This window comes from Poecile atricapillus, chromosome Z (assembly GCF_030490865.1).
Source record: "Poecile atricapillus isolate bPoeAtr1 chromosome Z, bPoeAtr1.hap1, whole genome shotgun sequence".
NCBI lineage: Eukaryota > Metazoa > Chordata > Aves > Passeriformes > Paridae > Poecile > Poecile atricapillus.
Genome location: NC_081289.1, coordinates 31,558,515 through 31,582,241, shown reverse-complemented (window position 1 = coordinate 31,582,241; position 23,727 = coordinate 31,558,515). Strand labels below are relative to the sequence as shown.

General features: G+C 39.2%; 1 protein-coding gene across 1 annotated transcript; it reads left to right on the top strand.

Annotated features, from left to right (window-relative positions):
• The first annotated feature begins 2,947 nt into the window (after positions 1 to 2,947).
• On the top strand, positions 2,948 to 20,448 carry LOC131572960 (methionine aminopeptidase 2). Its single transcript, XM_058826419.1, has 11 exons — positions 2,948 to 3,221; positions 3,991 to 4,092; positions 7,463 to 7,528; positions 7,875 to 7,977; positions 13,156 to 13,317; positions 15,026 to 15,207; positions 15,292 to 15,386; positions 15,474 to 15,570; positions 16,096 to 16,199; positions 18,404 to 18,519; positions 19,657 to 20,448. Exons 1-11 carry the CDS (start codon positions 3,065 to 3,067, stop codon positions 19,907 to 19,909), a joined length of 1,437 nt encoding a protein of 478 aa, XP_058682402.1. The 5' UTR covers positions 2,948 to 3,064; the 3' UTR covers positions 19,910 to 20,448.
• The last annotated feature ends 3,279 nt before the right edge of the window (positions 20,449 to 23,727 follow it).

The window sequence follows — 23,727 nt, the reverse complement described above, 5'->3', positions numbered from 1 at the left end:
CAGCTGAGTAAGGACTATGAGTTTTGGCCCTAAGCTAGGAAAAAGAGTATTGAAGTGTCATAAACACATAAATATTGGCATCAGGCTCAGAAATACAAACAGAAACAAATACAACATCCCACTATTCAACTCTTCTGGGGGCTGATATAGGCCACTTACTCCCTAGTTGTCCTTGCCCACTCCCTTTCCAGGATTAAACCACAGCTGTTGGAGACAGCTCCCCCGCTCCATTCCATGCCATTTCTTGACACTTACATATGGTTTGAAAAGAAAACATGAAAGAAAACATAACATACCCTAAAAAAAAGTCTTTTTCTGAAGATCATAACTTCATTTGCTCAGAAAATACTGCAATTTGAGCAGTCTCCTTAGAAGAAAAATAAGAGGAGGTGACTCTCTGTGTTGTCTTTCAGGAAAGTGTTTTAAATCCTGCTGATGTTTTGGACTGCATTCAGCCCTTCCCTCAATTCCCCAGCCACTGCCTGCCTTTGTCCAGGAGGTTGGTTAAGAAAAACGAATAGTAAGAAAACAAAAACCTCCAGCTAAAAATGGTACTCACAGGTCTTTCCTGGCCTATGGCCTGCTGATACTTTCACCTTATCATGTTGTCTAGTACAGCATGAAATTGGGAAAAATAGCATCCATTAATATAATGTGTATTAAACCCTGACTGGCAATAATAGAAGAAGGACAAAAAACACTGAGCTGATAAGGACATTCTATAAGATGTGTCTCATTCTCTCTGCACCTGTGAGCTTGGATCATCTTAAAAGCAGCCAGATGGGGAATATGGAACCTGTTGTCAGCCTGTTCATGTTAATGTTTGTTTTGTCAATGCAGTCAGGCCAGCTTCTTTCTCCCACTCTGTAATATTTTTTACAGAGCATTCCTATTTTTGCACATTGGTTATCACACTATTATATATGGTGCTAATTCTGGGCCTGGAAGTAGCATAACCCGGAAAATTCTTTACTTTGCTTTGTCCAATGTGCCCTCTTCACTCAGAGCCTGATGCACACAGCCTGGTCCAATAACACCATCTCAAACTGCAGAGACACTCAGTTAATCCTGCTTCTTCTAGCTCACACAGTTTGCTTTCACTCTGCTGGACTTTATTATATTCTGTGTTAAGTGTGACACAACTCTACAATTTACTTTCAGCCTACTTTTTTTAAGAAAGGAGGTTTACTTGAAGGTTCATTTTCAGACAAAATTGGTGGAATAACACACCCAAACGTAATGATGCTTGGACACACTTTCTAAAAATCATCATCTGAGTAGACAATAGCAGCTCAAAGAAATGTTCCCACGTAAACAGAGAGAGGCCAAACTGCTGAACCATGTGGCGCAAGTCATCTCTCCCTCTCTGTAGGGGTATCACAGTGACTATGAATGGTGCCAGAGTCATTCTGGGGAGGAAAGAAACAATGCCCTGAGAAAACTGCCTTTGTGAGTTCAGCTGATCACAGAAACATTTATTCTGCTTGTGAATTTTTTTCCTCTGATGCATTTCCAAATCTCACATTTGCAGCTTCTGCATGAGATGTATTCTTGTTTTATCTATCTCTGGCTAGTATATCTCCTTCTGTCTTCCCTGTGCTTCTGCAGACTTTATGGACTCCTTTATCTGTCATTTCACCTCTAGAGTCAACAAAATCCAGGGTCTGGCAACCTGTTTTGGCATACACCAGATCAAATGGAACAGGAGCAGAAGCACTCTTTTTCAAGCTGTCAAAGGCACCAGAGGGGTTAGAAGAAGAGGTAGAGAAGTCTGATGTATGAGAGGCTAATGGAATAAAGTAAGCCACAAAATCACTGCTGTCAGATATCCTGGGACCATTACACTGTCCAACTTAATAAACACATAACAGGAAGATGTAAGATGACCCAAAAGAGAGAATGCAGGGAATTTGGCCATTGATGCTCCCCCTTTCTCCTGCCACCATCCACAATAAAACCCAAACCCAAACCAGATTGGCTCTGTAGATTCTGCTTTTACCTTATTTCTATTTCTAGAATAGAAAGCAATAAATCCAGAGTGTTCTAGGCAGCATTAGTGCACATGCATTCTCAGTGTGAGAGCAGTGGATATCGTGCTGCAGTGACACTTGTTTGGAGCAGGATGGACTTTGATCAGTACTAGAGCATGAGCTTAGTCTTTCTGAGTCCTTTTCTTGCTGGGAATTACATCAAGTCAGGAGTGAGGAGATGCCCATGGGTGTGAGCCAGGGAAGGGGCAGGTGGAACCAGACGGCCTCTGTGGGGCCAAGGGGACAGAATTGGTACCTCAGTGAGGAACAAGGCATTACCAGTTTTCCCAAAGACCTGCCTGCATAGCTAAGCAACACAATGCCTGTTTTTAACCTTTATATGTTATCAGTTATAATGGCACTACATTATACTGTGTTGTGTTCAAGTATACCAAGGAGGAAAAGCATTTTTCAGCCAGCATGGTTATACTAGTAGAAAACCTGTGAAAAGTATAAACTCAGTAAATTAATTTTAAGGATTGGGCTGATTAATACTTCATTAGTAGATGCTGGTAATATTGGCATTTTGCCTTGGTTTTCTACGTAGTAGTAGAAATGGGACAAGGCAGTGTCCTCTATCATGTATTAGAATCTTCCCATTTTTGATCTATGTGACTTGAAACAAGTGATTTTTTCCCCCTTGGTATTATTTTCCTTCCGTACACAAGTTATCTCTCGTGTAAGTTACATTTCCTCAGTGCCCTCAAATGGTAAAACCTTGACAATCATACATGCCGTAAGGAAATGTAGCAGCTGTTCCTTCTGACGGAAAGAGCTGTTTTTTAAAGATTTCTTCTTTCCATTTTTTATCGCTCCCCACAGACCGGAGTTACCCCGGCCACGCCCCCGCCGCCCCCTCATGGGCCCGCGCGCGCACACCGGCGGCAGCGCGCGTGCGCGGCCGAGGGCCCGCCCCCTCCCGGCCGAGTCCTCCGCCGTCCCGGCGTGCCCCGCGCGCACCACAGAGCGTGGCGCCGGCCCCGCCGCTCTCCCCGGCTCGCTCCGTGCGCGCGAGGCGGCGCGGCCGCGGCGACATGGCGGGCGTGGGGCGGGCGGAGGAGCGGGAGCAGCACCTGAACGGCGAGCTGCCCCCCGAGCCCGACGACAAGGACGGCGCGGCCGGGCTGGGCGCCGAGGATGGCGCCAAGAAGAAACGCAAGAAGAAGAAGAAGGGCAGAACGGGCCCCGCGGGTAGGGGCCGGGCCGCGCCGCGACCCTGCGCTGACGGGCTGGGCGGCGTGAGGGGCCGCGGACCGGCACACCCGGGAGCGGCCGCGGCGGTGGGCGGGCGTGGGTGGCTGAAGGGTCCCGGAGTGCGGGTGCGGGGCGCCACCGAGGCCGCTGTCCCGGCCCGTGGCAGCGGTGCGGGCTAAGGGGGATCTCTGCGGCTCGGACGGGGCTGGCGGTACCCGGAGGATGCTGCTGCCGTTCGGCTGGAGCTGGGGTTGTCCTCGGTCCGGTGTGCGCAAGAGAAGCCACCGCTTCCCTCAAGCTCTCCTATGCCCCGGGGGGAGAAAGGTGTAAGACTGCTGCTGTAAAAGTCATCCCGCCTGATGGCGGCTCTGCACCCCTCCCAAGTTCTCGGAGAGAGCTGGAGCAAGTCTGGGCAAATAGCATAAAGGCGCGATGGTTTGGGTTTGTTTTAGCAGGCCATCAGTTAGCGATGATCGTGCTGTGCGTTTATAATTATCTACTTCACGCCCATATTATCTCACAAGAGCAGGTTGCTGCTATGGGAAGAAGAATTAGCTACCCTGGCAGAAAAAAGTAATCAGATGTGTCAATGTGCACGGTTACAGCCCCTTACACTTTGGGGCTGCTTTAAGACAGAAAATAGCATTAGGTGCTCAGATGTCTGTAGGATGAGTACAACATAACGTTTTTATAAAGTTTTCGGGGCTATTGTTACTAACGTGGAGTTAATGTTTTACTGTAAGTTGTACTTTAACTTTACAAACAGGACAGGAAACTGATAAAGAAATGGAAGGTGCTGTTGATGATGTAGCAAGACAATTGGACAAGCAAGCACTGGAAGAGAAGGAAAAAGATGATGATGATGATGGCAAGTATAACTTATATTTTCTCTTAACATTTCCATTTTCACCTTCTTTCAAGGCTCCCTCTTAACAGACTGTTTACAGGTGTTTGATTTTGGTTGGGCTTCTTTTTGGAGAGGTGAGATGCAGCTGTCTATACTTTCTACTTTTTGTCAATGATTTTGCTGTCACAGAGGCATACATATAAAAAATAAAAGAAATACAAGATTTATTAAAGGTTTGTGTCTTCAAAGACCTACTGAAGGGCAGTGTTTAGTTTAAGATAAGGTAAGCTATAAATCTTTCTTACTTGCATTACCATGGTCAGTAGACATTTATGTTCCAAATTATGTCTCTTATTCTTGGCTTGAACCAAAACATATAGGGAAAATTTTAAGGGAGCATTTTAATAAATAGGTTTTAGAGTCTTTACCAGTGACTTGAAACCAGCTCATCTATAATTACAATTTTTCATTAAAATTAAATTGGGGGAGATTAATACATAAGCAAGACACATGCTTTGTGTGTGTTGCTTGTGCTGTGTAGTTGATTTTCTAAGGAAGAACCTTGAAAGTGTCTGTATTGAAATTCTGACCAGGTCTGTCTTTTCTGTAGGAGTATCAGATAAAGGTGCTGTGTTTCCTTTGATTTGATGAATAGTTCTAAACAGAAACGGGTGTTTAAGAAAATCTTAAATTAGTAATTTAGTTTCATTTTTCTGAATTATATAAAGTTGGCTCAGCACTTTGAGCAGTCTGCTTAGAAATCTTAGTTCACTTGCTGGAATTTGTCCTTCCAGAGTTTTGTTTTAATGAGTTGGTTATGGAAGTTTTAAAAAATTAATTCAGAGTGATGAGATGTATTAAGTAGAAAATTTATCTTTGACCATTACCAATCTGCAGCATTAAGTTTAATGCAGGTACTTCACATAGAAATGTGTTCTTATGGTTTGTTTTGTGGTATCTTTCAGGTTATGGAGTTGAAATTAATGCAATATGTGCTTTGCCATCATTGCAACTTGGGGAAGAAGTATTGAGGAGGGTAGTGAAAACCGTAAACAATGAAAAGAAATCTTAGAAATCATTAGAATAGTTGGAGTTCTGTCTCAGGAAAAATAACAAGATAGTTGTAGATCAAATGCTGTGCTCTCTTACCTTTTTTACACTATTAGCAATTGTATTACAGTATTAGAAAGCATAAAAAAATGAAGTGAATAATTTTCCCCTTTTTTCACGTATTAGACTTGCATGTGTTTTTAGTAAAACTGATACTTTGCAGAAAATTAAAACTAATTAAAGTTTTTTTGAAGACAGCTATGTTCTTGCCTGTGCTGGTTCTCACTATTTGCCATCTTAATTGTATTGTTTATTTAAGACATGCTGCTTTAGATGAAAATTAATAAAATACCTACTCCCTTTTTTCTTTTTTTTTTCCTCTTGATAAGCCTGTAACTGAGCAGCCTCAAAAAGGAGACTCTAAAACTTCTGAACTCTAGGAGAGATTAGGAAGTGCGCTTTGTATTTCTCTTGCCATGTTAAAATATACTGATATGTAACATTTTTACATGATACTGTGCTAAGTTATTAAATGGCTATACCAAAATGATACAAGGTTGGACTTCTGTTTTGTGAAAATCTGAAATTGCTCTTTTTGGTGACCTTTTTTTTTCTTTAGCTGAATAACCTGAAGACAAGCAGAGTATCAGTCAGATGCAGTAGTTATGTTTCTGGCAGCACGGTTAGTCTGCAGCAGTCTTCAAGGACATGAAAGCATAGACAGGGTTTGTTTGGCTTGCCGTTGGCAGTTTCACGTGCAGTGATGTATGAAAAAGCTACAATATGCAGATAACAACAGCAGCAATGTTTAAGAAATGCTGGGGTTTTTTCCCTTCAGTTTAGGCCTGGCCTTTTAAAAAAAATCCAAAAATCACTTGATGGGTGAATTGAAGTATGTCTAATTTCTTTATGAATGGTTTGGACACTGCTCAAGGTCAAGACAAATGTGACAAAGTTACCACATTTAAAATAAATTTATATGTATTGGTAAGGATTTTCGGTTGCCTATGAAATACAGATTGATGAAAAATCTGGTAGGTTGGAACTTTATTATAGATACAAAATATTTTTATTTGTAATTTTTTAGAGAAACTTAAGATACTTAGTGCTAAAATGAGCTGGGGAGGGGCAGGAGTGACATTACTAAAATTTGCCCCAGATGCAGAATTACAGCACTCATCATGGCATAAAATTGCAGATGGGGTTGACCATCATGAGAGTCTTGAAATCTATTGACTGGAGTGTTTTGGTTTGGTCTTGTTTTTAAATACAAACTTCTGTATGAACACACTAAAAATGGAATGCTTTGATTTGATTCTAGGAGTTCTTTTAATTTTACTTCCTCTTGTATATGAAAATGTTCTACATGTAGATGACTAGTACTTGTCTACTTTGAAAAGAATTTGTGTTTAGGACCAGAAGGTTTAGGTAGCTGATAGCACCTGAGATACTGAGTATGAAGTAAGTAGGCATCTGATGTAGCCAAATGTGAAGCCTGTAGGGTTGTTGTTACCTCCCAGATGTGACTTTAAATGATGTGGCTGATTGTTGCTTCTTACCTGCTGTGCTCCCTGGAACCTCCCATTGGTGTTGGATTCATAGAATGTTTTGGGCTGGAAGGGACCTTTAAAGGTCATCTGGTCCCAGCCTCTGCAGTGAGCTGGGATGTCTTCAGCTAGATCACATTGCTCAAAGCCCCATTCAGGCTGACCCTGACTACTTCCAGAGATTAGGCATCTTCCACCTCTCTGGGAAACCTGTTTTAGTCTTTGACCACCCTTGTATCTCCCAAATTCAGTGGTTTTGCTGAGTGTTGTTTGTGACATTCCCTGTTATCTCAAGATTAAACTTATCCTGGCCTAGAGTGCTGTCATCTTTACTTCTTTGGGGTCTTTATCCTTCCAGATGCAGTAAGTTCTTTTAGCTGAAGCATCAGAAGATGGGGTGGAAGTAGCAGTTTCTAGCTTTTTGTTAGCTGTTGTGTCTAATACAGTTCTCTCATGTCCTTCAACAATTCCTGGGCATCTAATTGCCTGAAATGAGAACAGATGAGTATGAGGTAGGACGTTCTGTAAACACTTCACTTGAACTCTCTTTTTTCCTCTGTTTGATGATGCGTTTGTTGTTGACTTTCAAAACTATTTTCTTAGGTCTGTGTTTGGTGTAGGGACTGAAAATGCTGATGGTTTGGCAGCAGCTTCTAGAGGTTGTTTTTTAATCCATTAAATTCTGCTGTAATAGGAGTGTTTTCAGATTGCCTAGATGTTTTTGTGTTTTATTCAAACTCCTTTGATACTTTTAAGATTATTTTATGTTCAGCTGAGCGCTTTCTTTCCTATAGATGGAGAGGGTGAAGGAGATGGAGCAACGGGGAAAAAGAAGAAGAAGAAGAAAAAGAAGAAAGGACGTAGGTATCAAGCACAAAAATACAGATTATGTGAATGTTTGGCATTAAGTGTGTGCAAGTGCTGTTCTTGCAGCTGAAACAAATTTAGGGGTGCAGTTAGTGTTTGTAGGCTGAATTGTCTTCTTTCTGGTATCCGTGAATGCCATTGAGGGCATTCATTGGCCTTGAGCATTGGCTAAACAAAGTCATGTGAGGGCATTGTGATACAATGTTGTCTTGGTAGAAACCCAAACTCCAGTTAATGGGATCTTTAATAACTTCTGCTGTTTACCTTTTATGGTGGAAATAAGATGGTTAATGTTTCCAGAGTCCCATGTGTAACACTTTCTTAAATGATACTCAACAGCTAAGGTCCAGACAGATCCACCTTCTATTCCAATATGTGAGCTATTTCCCAGCAACGTATTCCCAAAGGGAGAAGAATGTGAATATCCACCAACACAAGATGGGTGAGTGTTTTAAGCTTAAGAAATAAGTGCTTTCATTTTGATGTGCTGAAAAAAAATATGAATGTACAGCTAAATGGCCAAAATTAGTAATGTACTTTGGGTTTTGCCCTCTTTTTCTTTAACTGGATTATCCAGGAACTCAATGAACACAGGTTTTCAGGCCAGAAATGTTTGTCTTTCCCTTTTAATTAAGGTGTAGCCCATATGAGCATAATTGCCATGAGGCAGGGGGCCCTTGAGACCCAGGGTACTGACAGACTTCCAGGAGGCAGCTTGTAAGAAAAACATTGTCTGAATTAGAAGTGAGTGAAGGTTTAAAACTGAGGGAGATAAGACACTGTTATGCAGCAGTTTTGTGACCATTGGGATGCCAACTTTGTTACTTATTTTTTGGTAGAGGCATGTCAATTTCTTAATTTCATTTAAAAGCCTACATGGTATATTTTGTACATTGCTTCTCTCTCTTGGAATGAATCTATCGTTATTGTAACCTCACCTGTTTTTGTAACTCATAGTGATGTGGGACTAATGTGCAGTTGCACTAAACAAGCAATAGCTTCCAGTGGTTCACTGGAACAGAGGTCTGCACCCTTATGTTTTTACAGGAGACTACTATTTCTTTATGCATTGTTAGAAACTAGGGAATACCAACCTGAATGAGTTTTCCTGATTTTTTTTTTTTTTCTTTTCCTATGTGATGTGTTGTGGAAGGTCATATTTTACAGAGACACAGGATACGTGGCATAGAATTAGCTTGAATTGTATGCAAACTTGAATGAAAAGACCAAGTATTACTGAAAACTTTGAAACTTCACAGGAAATACTGAAACAAAGGTCTCAAAAAATAGTTTGAACCAAAGGGAGGGAGTAGGTAAATATTTGTATGTCTGAAAGCATTGTCTAGTTTTCAATTACTTTTTTTTCAGAATGAAATTATTTTGAAAATTTTTTATTGGTTATTTTAATTTAATGCCTGTTTCTTAGAGAATGTAAGTAAAATAAGTAAGAGTCCAATACCCCCTAAAAATTGTGTTCAGATAATACAGTTGCATTTTTATGAGATGAAAATTTGCTTTTAAGGAAGCTTTTTCTTCTTTTTCATTACTTCAGTTTGAGCACAAGGTGTACTCCTATTTATTTATAAATAGACTGCCCTGTTGGCATGCTCAAGATCAGCATGTTAATGAGGAGCTTGCACAGGATAGTTCTGACAGGCTGATCCAGGAGTGATTCTTTAATGTTTGAGTTAAGTATTTAACATGTGCCATGTTTGTAAGAATATGATTTAAGTAAACTGGGAACTTAGATAATAAACAACTTAATCATGTATGTAGTTTATTAACTAATAACACACTATCTTTACACCTCTAATACATATTCAGCTATTGAAGATTAAAATATTTGCCCTGGTTTAACTACTATTTATTGAAAAGGAAAAGAATAAAAAGCCATAAAAACAAACCTCCTCTCATAGCAGGGGTGTCTTTTCTGTACTGCAGTGTTCAGCTATGGAGGAAGAGTATATACTTCTAAGGAACCTGAAGTAGTCTCCTCATGTCATGTGCTTAAACAAATATGTGCTTATTTTTCTTCCTCGTTCAAATATATAAATCTTACTACTTTAGCATTCCCTAATACGAGCAACTACTTAAATTATTAGCTGGCATTAATGCCAGGATATTTCATATTCTGAGTAACAGCTTCATTTTATATACTGGTGGAGCATTTTTGTGCCGTCCCTTATTCATGCTGAGGTCAGTAGGGTTTTGTCTTTGATTTTTTTAAGTGTCGCACTTCTATTCTTAACTGTTGATGTCATGTGCTTTCTAAAGTTACCTCTCATCAACCTACAACTGTATATTTTGTGTGAGAAGTTCAACTAGAAATGGATGTCATTCAAATTTCAGGGGAAAAAAAAAAGCAGATAATCAGTACTTCCACAGACAACAGACTAACAGGTTTAACGTTTTTATATCTCCAGTTTTTTTTTTTTTTGGAAGCTTGTTTTTTCTTGAAGACGTGGGAATTTGAAATTACACAGCTGGGACAGCAGAAAATAAGCAGTATTTCATGATACATCAATTTTGTTAAAGTAGAATTAAGGAATTCTTGACCCTGCCTACTTGTTTCTGCCTATGTGCTGTTACAGAGTCAGACTGGTTCGCTTTGGAAGATATGTTGAAGATCAGCTAGTTCCAAGCTCCCTGCCATGGTCAGAGACACCTTCACAACTTCTCCAGGCAACCTCTTCCAGTGCCTCAATGCCCTCACAGCAAAGGATTTCTCCCTAGCTTCTAATCTAAACCTACCATCTTTCAGTTCATTGCCATTACCCCTTGTCTTGCCACTCTGTGACTTTGGAAAAACCCTTTCAGTTTCTGGAAGGTGCTATAAGGTCTCTCCAGAGCCTTCTCTTCTCCAGGCTGAACGGCCCCAACTCTTCTCAGCCTTTCTTCATGGGGGTGGTGCTACACCCATGATCGTGTTCATGGCCCTCCTCTGCACTCACTGAAAGAGCTCCATATCTTTCTTTTGTTGGGGGCCCCAGGGCTGAATGAAGTATTCTGGGTGGGGTCTCACAAGAACGGAGTAGAGGGGCAGAGTCACTTTCCTTGACCTGCTGGTCGCACTGCTTTTGACGCAGCCCCGTGTATGATTTGGCTTTCTTGGCTGTGAGTGGACATTGCTGGGTCATGTGGAACTTCTTGTCCACCAATACCCCCAAATCCTTCTCCTCAGGGCTGCTCTCAATCCGTTCTTCACCCAGCCTGTATTTGTGGTGGGGTTGTCCTGACCCAGGATGCAGAACCTTGCACTTGGCCTTGTTGAACTTCATGAGGTTCACGTAGGCCCACCTCTCAAGCCTGGAATGCTCCCTCTGGATGGCTGGATTATCTGGGTGAAGATAATCTGGGGAAATTTTCTAGAATTCTTTGATCACTAGAATCTAGTTTACAATGTGATCCTGCAATGAAAACTGCAGGCTGTGAACTGGAGTGAAAAGCCAGACCACGTGGCTTGGAGCAAGAGTTGAATTTCTTCAGCTGACATATAGTAGGCAGCACATTAAGAAACTGTCAAAAGCTTGCTAGTTAGCTTATGTACCTGGTGGAGGACTTGATGTTTGGTGTGAAGCCTTCATCTGACCAACTGATTTTTCATGTGTCCTGAAGTGATTAGGCCCTAGCAGGAATTCTTGTTGCCTCCCTTCCTGAGCTCCCAGGTGGCAGTACAGCTTTGTCAGCAAAATGCTTTGATACAGTGTTCTTACATGTAGAGGCTGTTCTGTCCCCCAGTCGACTTGAGTGAGGTGACTATATGCTGAAATACAGTAAGACAGAGTGAGGATGGCTTCCTGCCAGTTTGCTGGAGTTTGCACTCAAGTCTGTGACAGATGGCAGAGCAGCTGCCCAGACTCTGTCAGCAGTTCTTGCTAGCAAGGGGTGTTCGCTGCTGGAATCCAGAACAGTCTGAAAGGATCCTTGAGTCTCTGTCCCCAGTGTTTTTCTGCAGTGCACCTTTTCCATCTTCAATGACTACTGTGATGGCAGAAGTCCAGTTTTCTAGTGGCAGTGCGGGGGACCAGGTTTTGCAGCCCATTGCTGTCTTTTTTTTGGTAGGATTTCCCAGATTGAGGCAAACTGTAAGAGTAGTATGTGTGATACTTGATATTGGATTAAGAAAACTGCTCAGAAAGGTAAATGTAAATTGCACTTTTATCTGAAAAGGAGCAGAAAGTTCAATGAAAACAAGTGAAAGGGTCTCAAAATATTTTGCATCCTCTGATCATCCTGACAAAGATGCATGGAATATTTGCCTGTCATCCTCCTTTAAATTTTCAACTTTTTTGAAGTACTCAGTATAAATAGATATATATACTTATGAATTTACATACAAGTATTTATTCTTAGTACAAAGTGCAGCAAAACTGCAGGGCATAGTCTCTTGGTTCACTTGTACCTGTTTTTTGGATGTCAAGAAAACTCAGAGTGGAGCTAGGTTACAAGTCTATGAAACAGGTGAAAAGCTACACCTTTGGATTTCAAAAACTAATCTTTTACACTCTGGGTACTCAGTTGTTTGCTTAGAATCAATTAATTTGCATTAATTTCTAAATTTGAAAACCGGTGTACTTTAGCATCTTTAGTCCATCTTTTCCACCGCACATTTTTTTAAGATCACCTGCCAGCACGTGTAGCTGTGTATTGTTATTAGTAGTTTTTGTGTTGCATAGCATGTATGGAGTTCTTTGAGTCATCACTAGGCTTTTTTGCACTATTATGTGGTTGCAGCTTCACCATTTAAAGGGTTGTCTCTACTTTGTAGTCAGAGTAGTCTTCTAGCCAAGTTCTGACAGTTGTTGGAGGACTTAAATTACATTTTTGTTTGTTTGCTTTCATGGAACCTTAGTTGCTATGTATTTTTGCATAATGCAAAATATATTCAAAGCTAATCTTACACTTAGCCCTTTATTAAAAGATATTTGTATATTTATTCTGTGAACCTACCAAAGAGACAGAATGAGTGGTGCTCTCCCATAAGACATGTTAATTCACCATCCAGCCCATTTAGAAAGTAACATTCTGGCATGTGTCATAGTTACCATGCACTGTGTTAGGTGTTATTACCTAAGCATTCTGAGTGTGAATGAAAATAATACTGGAACTGCAAGCTCTTAAATTTTGAAGATGCTTATTGTCTGTGTCAGCAGCGGTTTCTGGGCCAAGCAGCCACACTGCAGTGCTGAGGTTCATCTCTATACAGGAGCAATGCTGTTTGAATGAATAAGATTGGGAAAAAAACACCCCACTTTTGCATGAGTAGAACCTGTTGCAGTATTTTGCCCTGCTAAACTTAAGGTGGAATTGCAAGCATTAATATGAATTTTATGCCTGTTCTATCTCTTTGAAAACTTGCTAATCCTTCGAGCACCGTGCTTGTCTGGGCCTTTGGTAGGATGTTACTGCCTTTCACAGCTGCTAGTGTGTAGTACTGATAGATTTCTTTTTTTTAAATAGCCTTCTTTTATTCTGAAAATTGTATAAATCAGAATATTTTCTTTTACACAGGAAAATGTAGACCTGACTGGTTAATAAACACTGTGCAGGCTTTAGACAGAAGTTGTAATGACTGCTGTGATTATAGTAACTTGTTTGAAATATTTCCTTTATTTTCAAGGCGAACTGCTGCTTGGAGAACAACTAATGAAGAAAAGAAAGCACTAGACCAAGCCAGTGAGGAAATCTGGAATGATTTTCGGGAGGCTGCAGAGGCACATAGACAAGTGAGGAAATACGTTATGAGCTGGATAAAACCTGGAATGACAATGATAGAAATCTGGTGAGGACACACATCTACTGGAAGACTACTGTAGATTTTTCTTCATTTTCCAGAAGGGGAGAGATTTAGTCTTAGTTTTATGTGCTGAATTCACTGTGTAATGAGTGTTGGAGAGATTTGTGTTTGAAGTACATAACCAGTGCTGCCAATTATTTCCTTTAAGTTTCCTCTTGTATTTTTAGCTTATGCAGCTTTACAGGGCCTGGGATTATACGGAATTTTAAACTAAGCTTTCCGTGATGTTCACTTACTTTGATTATATGCTTCATTTAGATTTCAGTGCCTTTGCTACTCTGCAGCGCTGCTTGGAGAAGCAGCAATAACAGTAGCACTGCTGCTGCTTGCCAGAATTATCATGAAATGCCATGTGGACAGTGCAGGTGCAGTCTGTGCCTGGGACTGAGCAAAGAGGCATAAAACCAGCATGGCTGTGTATTCAGTCCAGGGCAGGAAGGTTTGTACTATGTTTAGTCTTCATTGACTGACTGATGTTTCTGGTGGAAACACAGTGGGGTTTTTTATTATTCTCAGTAAGAAGTAACTGAGAAAATGGATTCAGGTGAACATGAATTTGATTAAGTTTAAAGAAATAATTAGCCTAGACTGATTTTTGTGACTCTTCCAACTATTACTTTTTCTGTCCTTCAGTTTATCTAGATTGAATGTCTACTGTCCAAGTACTGCACCTATCCAGAACAGTTTAGCTTCCAAAATCAGGTGCATTCAGCCTGGTGTGACTGAGGACTGTGCTGACAAGAGTAGGATAGTAAGAAAGCTAATGAGAGCTGATCCCCAAGGTAACTGTGCAAGGATAACAGAAAGACATAATATACCACGAGGAAATGTAGAAGAAAAGCAGCTCACTAGTCTGGCTGAAACAAATCTGTCAAATTACAGTTTGACTGCTCTAAGCAGTCATTTTCTCAAAATATGACTATTCTTCCTAAAGTACCTCATGCAGTGGGGCCTTGCTGATTAAAACATGCTCTCTTTTTTCATATTTCTCTTGCTTTCTTAAAATCAGTGTTTGGTGCACTGCAGTGAGCAGCAGTTTACCTCATTCACTGACACTGAAGGGGAATGCACTGATGGACATGTATTTGTGGATTTGCAGTAGCTAGCATTTTGAGATTAGACAAAACCAAAAAACAAATGCTAGTCTCACAAGGTTTTATTTTATCACAGTTATCACTCAATTTTTTTTAAAATATCCTTTAATAATGAAAAGTTGAGGTTTTTTTAATAAAGGAGAGGCTTTACTTCCTTTTTCCCACCTCCTTTTAAATCACAGTAATTGTAAAGAATGCATTTAATTTGCCTGAACTTTGGTTGTCTAACCTCTGCTGCTCAGGAAGAATGGGTTAAATGTAGCTTGTAAGGATAAATATTTTAAACTTAGATTATAAACAATAGAGAAGGATTCATCTTTTCCCAAGAAAGGGTAGAGAAAACAACACAAAGAACTGAAAATTGTTGTGTTCTGCTTATGTTTTCCAGCCTAGGGTTGTCTATCTACTTGGCATACAAATAGTTTGATTTGACATAAAAGCATTTACTTTAATATTTCTTTAATATATTAAAGCATTTACTTTAATATTTACTTTAATATTTGTTCTTGCATTGATTTATTTGAAATTATCATAAGAAATACTAATCACAACTGTCTTGTTCTTTTTTTTTTTTCTTCTCCCTCTCCTCTGCATTTTAGTGAAAAACTAGAAGACTGCTCACGTAAGCTGATAAAGGAAAATGGTTTAAATGCAGGTCTTGCATTTCCTACGGGATGTTCTCTGAATAATTGTGCTGCCCACTACACTCCCAATGCTGGAGATCCAACAGTCCTGCAATACAATGATATTTGCAAAATAGATTTTGGAACACATATTAGTGGTTAGTTTTCATTTATTAATTAAAACTTTGAGAATGTTATTCAATGCAAATGCTATGAAGCTAACCAACCTCTGCTGATTTCAGGTCGTATTATTGACTGTGCTTTTACAGTCACATTCAATCCAAAATACGACAGACTATTACAAGCTGTAAAGGATGCAACAAATACTGGAATAAAGGTATGACCATTATGTAAGTAATTTACAAAGTCTTTTTCAGTAAATGTTGTGATTATTGTCCATTTAAATTTGCACTTTATTTTTCAGTGTGCTGGAATAGATGTGCGTCTCTGTGATGTGGGAGAGGCCATACAAGAAGTTATGGAGTCTTATGAAGTTGAAATTGATGGCAAAACATATCAAGGCAAGTTATTTTCTTTATATAGGGGTAGTTGTTTTAGAAGTGTGTATCTGTATATAGATTTGTACAAATATTGATTTTGATGTAGGATATTGAAAAGACTTTCCTGCTAGAAGTATGGTATGAGTCTTGCATAGATACATGTTCATGGCTGGCTTGCCTTTCCTTTGGAGAAATGGTCTTGGCTTATCCTTCTAAGTATTGTATCTTTAACAGATAAGATGAATGCTAAACAACACTTTTGAACTGTGCAGATAATTTGTTACTTGCTATTTGGCTTTATTAAGAAGCTTTTATTACTCTTGGAGTTGCTGCTCTTAAATAATGAAGCCTTGCTAAAGCATACAAAACTAACTTGTGTCTTGGCTGGTGTTTGTACAAGATGTGTGGATAATTCTGTGTTTGGTTCCTCCGCAATATGACGACACACTACTGTACTTTTTATATGGTATAAGAAACCAAATTGCCCTAAAGGGTTTTTAACATTTGCTAGGAAATTGCCTGTAATATTAATGTTTTCTTCCAAAGTGAAGCCAATTCGTAATTTGAATGGACACTCCATTGGGCCATATAGGATACATGCAGGAAAAACAGTCCCCATTGTGAAAGGAGGAGAAGCCACAAGAATGGAGGTAAGTCAAGTTCTTTATTCTTTCTGCTAAATTTCCCCAGTATCATTGCACGAACAGTATTTCCTGTGCACTTTCAATTTGTAGTTTTTGTCATCCTGGTGAATAATTGTAGTGGAGTAATGGCTGTACTGTGTAATGATCCTGTACAGGAGTAGTTTTGTCTCAGTGGCTTCTTCATTTTAGCCCTGGAGTGTTCAGCTATCTCACACTTTCTGAAAATTGAAGCCTCAGAACTCTGCTATTTAAAAAACAACCAAAAAACAAAAAAACGTCACCAAAAGAGAAATCCACTGCTGCTGAAATCTGAATGCCATAGTAATACGTACTGAAATTCCTGCATATTTATTTCTCAGTGTGTATATGATATTAAATGGTGTGTTTGAATGTTGCATTTAGGAGCATGGAAAAGGACAGGAATATTTAGGGGTGAACTGGAATTCAGGAAATCAGAGTTTTCCTGGATGACTCGCAGGTCATTCATACTCCTGTTTGTTTCTTCTGTAATGAAATCTTCTCTCACTCAAGTAATTCTTGTAGTGTAGTTTTGGATGACTTTTTGTGAGTACTGTTAGATATAGTATTTTTCTTGAAAAGCTTCCAATGCAGTCTTTCTCTGAAGATACAAAATAACTAAAATGTATTTGTAGTTAATGTGAGAGGCTAGTTGAAAGATGTTGTTTGGATAGTGTTCTGGAGCAGGGGAAGGGCAATGGCTGTAGATGATGTGACAAAGTACCAGTTGGCAAGGCAGTATTCAAACATGGAACCTGAGATTTAGCCATCATTTTCACTGAAGCTCTTGTTCTAATGAGGTAAGATTTAAAAGTTGGGTGATGAGACAAGAAGCTTTTAATTTCATTATAAGCCTCATCACTAATGATCACCAGTAAGTCTATCAGGATAGATAAAACTTGTAAGACCTGATTAGGCACAGGTGTGGTCTGGACAGGATTGTTTTTTGAGGTAGGCTCACTCTCATCACCCAAGACTTGTATCATAGTTATTGACCTATGATGTGCATAAAAAGACAAAGTTTTAATTATCATCTTATCTATAAGGCTGCAAAGGGATTAAGAGTATTGGAAAAGGAAGGTAAAAAAGCTTGTGTGTTCTTCTTAGTTTGACTTAGTTAATGGTTTGGTTTTGGGGAGAAGACATTTTTTAATTTCTTCAACTTCTGTAGGTTACTTAGGACACAATCCTACATCATTAAACACAGTGAGTTTGGCAATGAAGAATGTGGAGCATAGCCAAGGTCTTAATGTACTGCGCTATTTATAGTATCAAACTGCAACCCAGTGAGTTTTTTGTGACTAACAGAGCCTCTCATGATCCTTATTCAGAAAAAGTGGGTGTTAAGTGAATCTTGTGGCAGCGTTGCGTGGGGGTTTTTGAGGGTTTGTGTTTTTTTTAATGAGTCAGTTGAATATTCAGGGATATCTTCAAGAGTTTTTCTTGAATTTGAAGCCCGTGTTACTGCTTTTCATATGGCTTCTTATTTTGGGCTTGTGACTTTAAAAGTAGCTTAATAAAATAAACAATGCAACTCAGTGTCCCTGTCACAGTCCTACTGTTAAGGATGTGTGAATGCTCTTGGCAGAAATAAATTTGTATAATGGCACTTCAGTATGTTCTTGGCTAGAATTTTGATAATGCCCTTGCAGATATACATCACCTTCATTTCTTGAAGAAATTCATCTTGTGGAATGGAAATGAGCAGGTTAAGGGTATATACTAGCACCTGTTCTCAGAAAATTCTTGCAGAAATTGGGCAGAAAGTTCATCAGTGTAGTGTCTGTAATCAACACCAGTTTGCTACTTCTAAACTACACATTTCCTAGGACTTATATCTAAATAGCACAGGAGAAGTGCTTCCAGTTAGCAAATGTAGTTTCTCAGCTGTGTTAGATATATGCCTTGACAATGTTTCAACTGCAAGGACTTTGAAAAATTGTGTCTAGAAACATGCTGATGCTTCTGGCTTGAAATAAAATGGTACTAATGTAAATAGTTGATGATTTGGAGATAACTGCAACCCTAATGTGTGAAATCTCCTTGCTGAATTTTTTTCTACGTTGATTTGGTGATTGAATAGGTTCACATTTAATTACTTGTATTCAGAAGTTGTCATACTGAGATGTTGTATCAGAATGACACAATGTTACATATTCATATTGCAACATGTTCCTTTTTTCTCTCCTTAGGAAGGTGAAGTGTATGCTATAGAAACCTTTGGTAGCACAGGAAAAGGTGTTGTTCATGATGATATGGAGTGTTCTCATTATATGAAGAACTTTGATGTCGGGCATGTGCCAATAAGGTTGGATTTCGTTGGTGTATTTTGATAGAGCTACCACTCCCTTGGGATTCAAATTTGATATAATGCATGTTCTTCACTAACAGCACTGTCAGAGGACTCAAAGGACAGTGTTAGCAACTTACAAAATACACTCTGTTAATGTGGAACAATATGGAATTATTTCCAAGAAACAGAAAATATGTTTTGAGAATTTCGTATTGTTTTTTTAACAATCTTCCTACCATTATTTTTTCATGATTTCATGATGATGAGTAATATATAGATTATATTTGTGTATTTATCTGTGTGTTAAATGTACAGTGGGTTTTTTTAGTCAATAGCTATTCTGTGGTTGTGTGCCACAATTTTTGTCTTACTGCTGTTCCCAGAATCTATTACGCTATTTGAACTGTTTTACTTTATGATATTTTGAGAGTTTTGAGTTTCTGTTTTAGTGCCTTGCTGTAAAATGAAGAAATTACTCATTGTTAGGTTCACTGGCTTTGCATTTTGGCATTTCTAAGGAGTGCAACCTATTTTCTGAAACAAAGATACTCTGGTGGGAAACAGCAGGCATACGTGCTTTTCCATAGCACGTACTAGGAATGTGAGAGATGACGGGAAGAATTAGACTAAAGATTGCAGAGGAACTGCTTCACTGCAAATAAGCTTAGTTCTTCGTAGATCTATAAATATATATTTTTAATGCCTGTATATTGTAAGAAGTATGAATAAAAAGCTTACTGAGTATTTGGCTACAGAAGTGAGAACTCAGCATTTTAAACCACCAAACTTCTGCCAAAATTAGTTCAGATTACTGATCACTCTGGATCAGGAAGAATTCTGTTTTTCTTTATGAAATGAAATGTCCTTTTATTTTTTAAGAGAAAGATTCCTGTCTCTATGTTTAATGTAGGTTTGCAGATAGGTTCACAATCTGTTTTGAAGGTTACCTATTTGCAGGAGGAGAGTGCATTTTATTTTCTAAAGAGAACATATGATTGATGTAGAAAGACATCTCCAAGTCTAGGCAATCTGAAAAGACCTTGCATTCTAACCTTATTCTTAATTGGTGTGCTTTACTTCTGTAGTGAATGCATGCTGGTGATACCTATTTCTTCTCCAACGCATTCTTGTTTGGTTTTTTTTCATTTCAAGGCTTCCAAGAGCGAAACACTTGCTAAATGTTATCAATGAAAACTTTGGTACTCTTGCCTTCTGCCGCCGGTGGCTGGATCGCCTGGGGGAGAGCAAATACCTGATGGCGCTGAAGAACCTGTGCGACCTGGGCATCGTGGATCCGTACCCGCCCCTGTGCGACATCAAGGGCTCGTACACGGCGCAGTTTGAGCACACCATCCTGCTGCGCCCCACCTGCAAGGAGGTCGTCAGCAGGGGCGACGACTACTAACTCAGAGCCACCTCAGCACCTTTATACTCTAGGCTTTCTTGGAACATACTATACCAGAATTAATTTGCAACACATTGTCTGTTTTAACAGTGGACTGATGTTAATACTTTCCATATTTGGAAAGGAAAGAATTTAAGCTAAGGCAAGTCTTCTAATTGTAACTAACCATGGAAAAAAAAAAATGCTTTCAGGCCTTTAGAAATACTTCAAAAATTTTTTCTGTTCAGGGAAATATGTGCTATGAAGCTCAATTTTCAGTTTGGAATGAGTTATACATTTTGTTCTGAACATTTATGATAAAAGATGCTTTTCAAATATTTATATGACCATATTCCTACTTGAATGCTTTGAATGACTACACCTGATTTCTGCACCCCAGTCCTCTATGATATTGCCTTTTAAACTTCCTGGAATCCATTTTGTAAAAAATAAAGATAAATTTTCAGATCTGAAAATATATATACTTTTTAGAAGTCTGGTTATGATTCTGGTCAGGAGTCCACTGGGAAACTGCTCTATTAAATATTTTACAAACTTGATTTGCCATTTCTTGTCTTGAAACTGGACCTTGTCTTATCCTTCATATGAAACTTGGCCTTTCATGCTTGTTTAAATAGTCTTGTCAGTGCTGCAATACAGGGCAAGAAGTCATCAACACTTTACAGGACAAAATGTAACAACTACAGTAAAGGTGTGTGGTAAAGATTTTGAGTGTGCCAGTCTTTAGACTTCAGCTGTATTAGAACATGTCAAATGCAGCTGGTGGTCTCTGCTGCTGGTGCCATCAACATGCAGCTTTGAGCTGAAGTCAACTCAATTTCAGTGTATGTGCCTATGTAATCTTTGCCATTGGCTTGCCCTCTTGCATAGAGTCAAATTTCATGTGATTTCCCATCTTTCTAACGTTCACATTTGATTGCACAATTGGTGGGGATATTTATTTTTGAGTATGCAGGCATACTTTGAGTATGCTGCAACTTCATGCAGGCAGAATAACCTGGAGTATTTGACGTTTTCATGACGTAAAAAGTCATTATCTGTCTTCCTGCTGCAGTGAAATCTGACTGTTGAATCTCATTTGTAAAGGTAAACTAAATCCCGTGGCTCTGCAGGCCTATATGCAATGTCTTCCAATTCTGTACCTTTGCCTCATTATTTGCATATTAAAATTTTCAGTAGTTACTGGTGGTAAAAATGACAGCTCTGGTAATAGGTCAGTAACAGTGCCTTAAACATAAGTGCTTAGGAAACAGACACTTCACCTGCTCCTTTATAGTCACAGTCTGTCTCCATAGAAGAGTTCATATTAACTTAGAAGTATCAGTTCTTTTCTCCTCTGTTTTTGGGTAAAAGCTGGATTTTTGTCCTTTCAAACCTGATTATGTGAGCTGCAATTTAGAAGGGCGCAATGTCATGTACTGCCTATAAGACACTGATGGGGTTTTTTCCCCAATTACAATTATTGTTTAAACTCAGTGCTGTTTAAATGTGCAGAAATGGATGAAATGGGATACAGAAATGTGTATTTCTGCTGTTGCTGTTTGGGAATCTTGGCATCCCAGCAATGAATTTTAATTTCTGCAACTGTGTGAACTTCCCAGGAAACACTGGCTAGTGTAAGTGCTTGTGCATTGCAAAGTGAAAGCTGGCACTTGAAAGAATATCTGGTGAGTGGGGTTGCTGGGTATATTGCTGCTGCTATTTTCATTTATGCTAACAAGACCATACTCTTCTGCACTTCTTGACGTGATAGGAGCAGGTTCTTGTAGCCTGGCTGGCTTCCAGCTCACCTATTTTTGTACTAAGTCTGCTAGAAACAAGCAAGACAAATCTGTTTCAGTTCTTGCCTGCTTATCAGCAATTTCCAGACTTTTCTCTCTGGAAGGTGCCTGTTTAGTAGTAGCTCAGTGAGGCTTGGTATTGTTTCTACAGTTTAAGGCTTTCTTAACTTCACTCATGGTTACTTTAGATCCATTTGGTTTTACAGATGTGTTTTCTTCCCTTTGTTCTTTTTTGGGTTTTTTAAACCCAAATATAATAGACCCAGACTAGTAGAGCTAGTTTGGACTATGGCCTCAATTTTTAAATTGCTGGCTGTTTGTTAGTTCACATGTGTAGGCTGATAATCATGTGTAACAAGCTGCAGTGGAAATTACTCAGAAAAATACTTGCAGAGTGTGCTGATTATTGCCAATAAATTTAACTGGGTGTATCTGAATACAAATGTCCTGTGCTGCTGGCCCTCCTGCATCCTCCAGCCCAGCAGTATAAAAGGCAAGCCCTATTTCTTCTACCTCCTTAAAATAAATTAATTTCCTATTGCTTTCATGCTCTTCAGGCAGCTTTTTCCTGTTGCTCTAACTGTTAACAGTAAGTCAAGCAAACTTACCTGCTGTGCTGTCTGCTAAGTGAGCCATGCTCTCTTGTCACTTGACAGGACCAAAAGACTTTTGAGCCAGATGTTGAAGTCTGTTTTCAAATACCCAGAAGATGGGGTCATCTTTTCTTTTACATGCAGCACCAGAAATGGTGATTCTTTTCATAGAAATTATTAGAAGCCAGAGTTCAGAAGCTACTTGGTAGGGTTTTTCTTACACACACACCCTGTGGGACACATCATTATAGCAGGTATGGCTTGACCCTGTGTGACACATCCTTTTGATGAAGGCATGGCCTAAGATGTTCCTAATTTTAGACTCTACCATGCTTCTCCTCTTAGATGTGGGTAAGACCAGGCTGGTGGGTACAACAAATGCATCTGGGTGAGTATAAACATTTCAAAGAGAAGGATGAAATAGGGCATGTGGGGTAGCAAGAAAGCTGCTGCTCCGTCTATTTGGTTTTTGGTTGTGTCATGTTCGCTTCAGTGTATCAGAACACTATTTGTATTTCAGAACAGTACAATAATACAGTAAGATGGTATGGAAACTTAATGATGGGATGTGTAAACATAACTGGAATTTGTTAATTTGACTTTTACAGCTACCATTCGTGGAGATGGAAGAATTTTGCCAAATCCTGTTTTGTTTTGTTTTTTAAAAAAGAGGCTTTTCATTGTTATTCATTTCCCAGGATTATGCACTATTGGTACTCAGCCTTCTGTGGAACATCAGTCAGCTGTCCAGAATGGGAGGTGGGCAGTATACTTTCCTCAGTCCAAACACTTTCACAAAGGTGTGTTTAGAGATAAAGACTGCGTAGCCTGAGAAAAGCATGGCATGCTTTGAAGCAGGTTATAATTTTTTAAGACTTATGCGTAATTATTTTTTTCTGCAAGGATTTAAGAGGCTTTTCCGTTTTCATAATTTTGAATGTTTCAGTATTTAAGTAAAAAAAACCCAGACAACTCTGCTGTGACTCTTCTATCATTTTTGACTTGTGTTTTTGCCATGACAGGAACCCAACTCTTATAATTCAAAGTCATACTCATTTTAGCTTTGCTTTGCATTTCTACCAATGCTTTCATCTCGCTTCTTTTACATAGGTACGGGGCTCTAGATAAAAAACACAAGCTGTGTAGGCTAGTCAGCAGTTCAGATGAACAGTAAATCTTTTACCTAGTTGTTTTGGAAGTGCCTGTGTCCCCAGTTTTTGAAACTATTTTTTTTTTTCTTTCAGGAAGGCTAAATCTCTGAATCCTGTAAATGGGAGAGAGCTCTACAGAAGCCTTCCCTACTACTAGAGAAAATGCATGCACTGTCAAGATGCAAAATTAAATTACCACCTGGGACTGGAAACTGTTACTATTTTTCAGTTCAATGTGAGGCTACTTTGGCCTACCAGCTGTGTCCCTGTGATCTCTCATCAAGTTTGCAGAT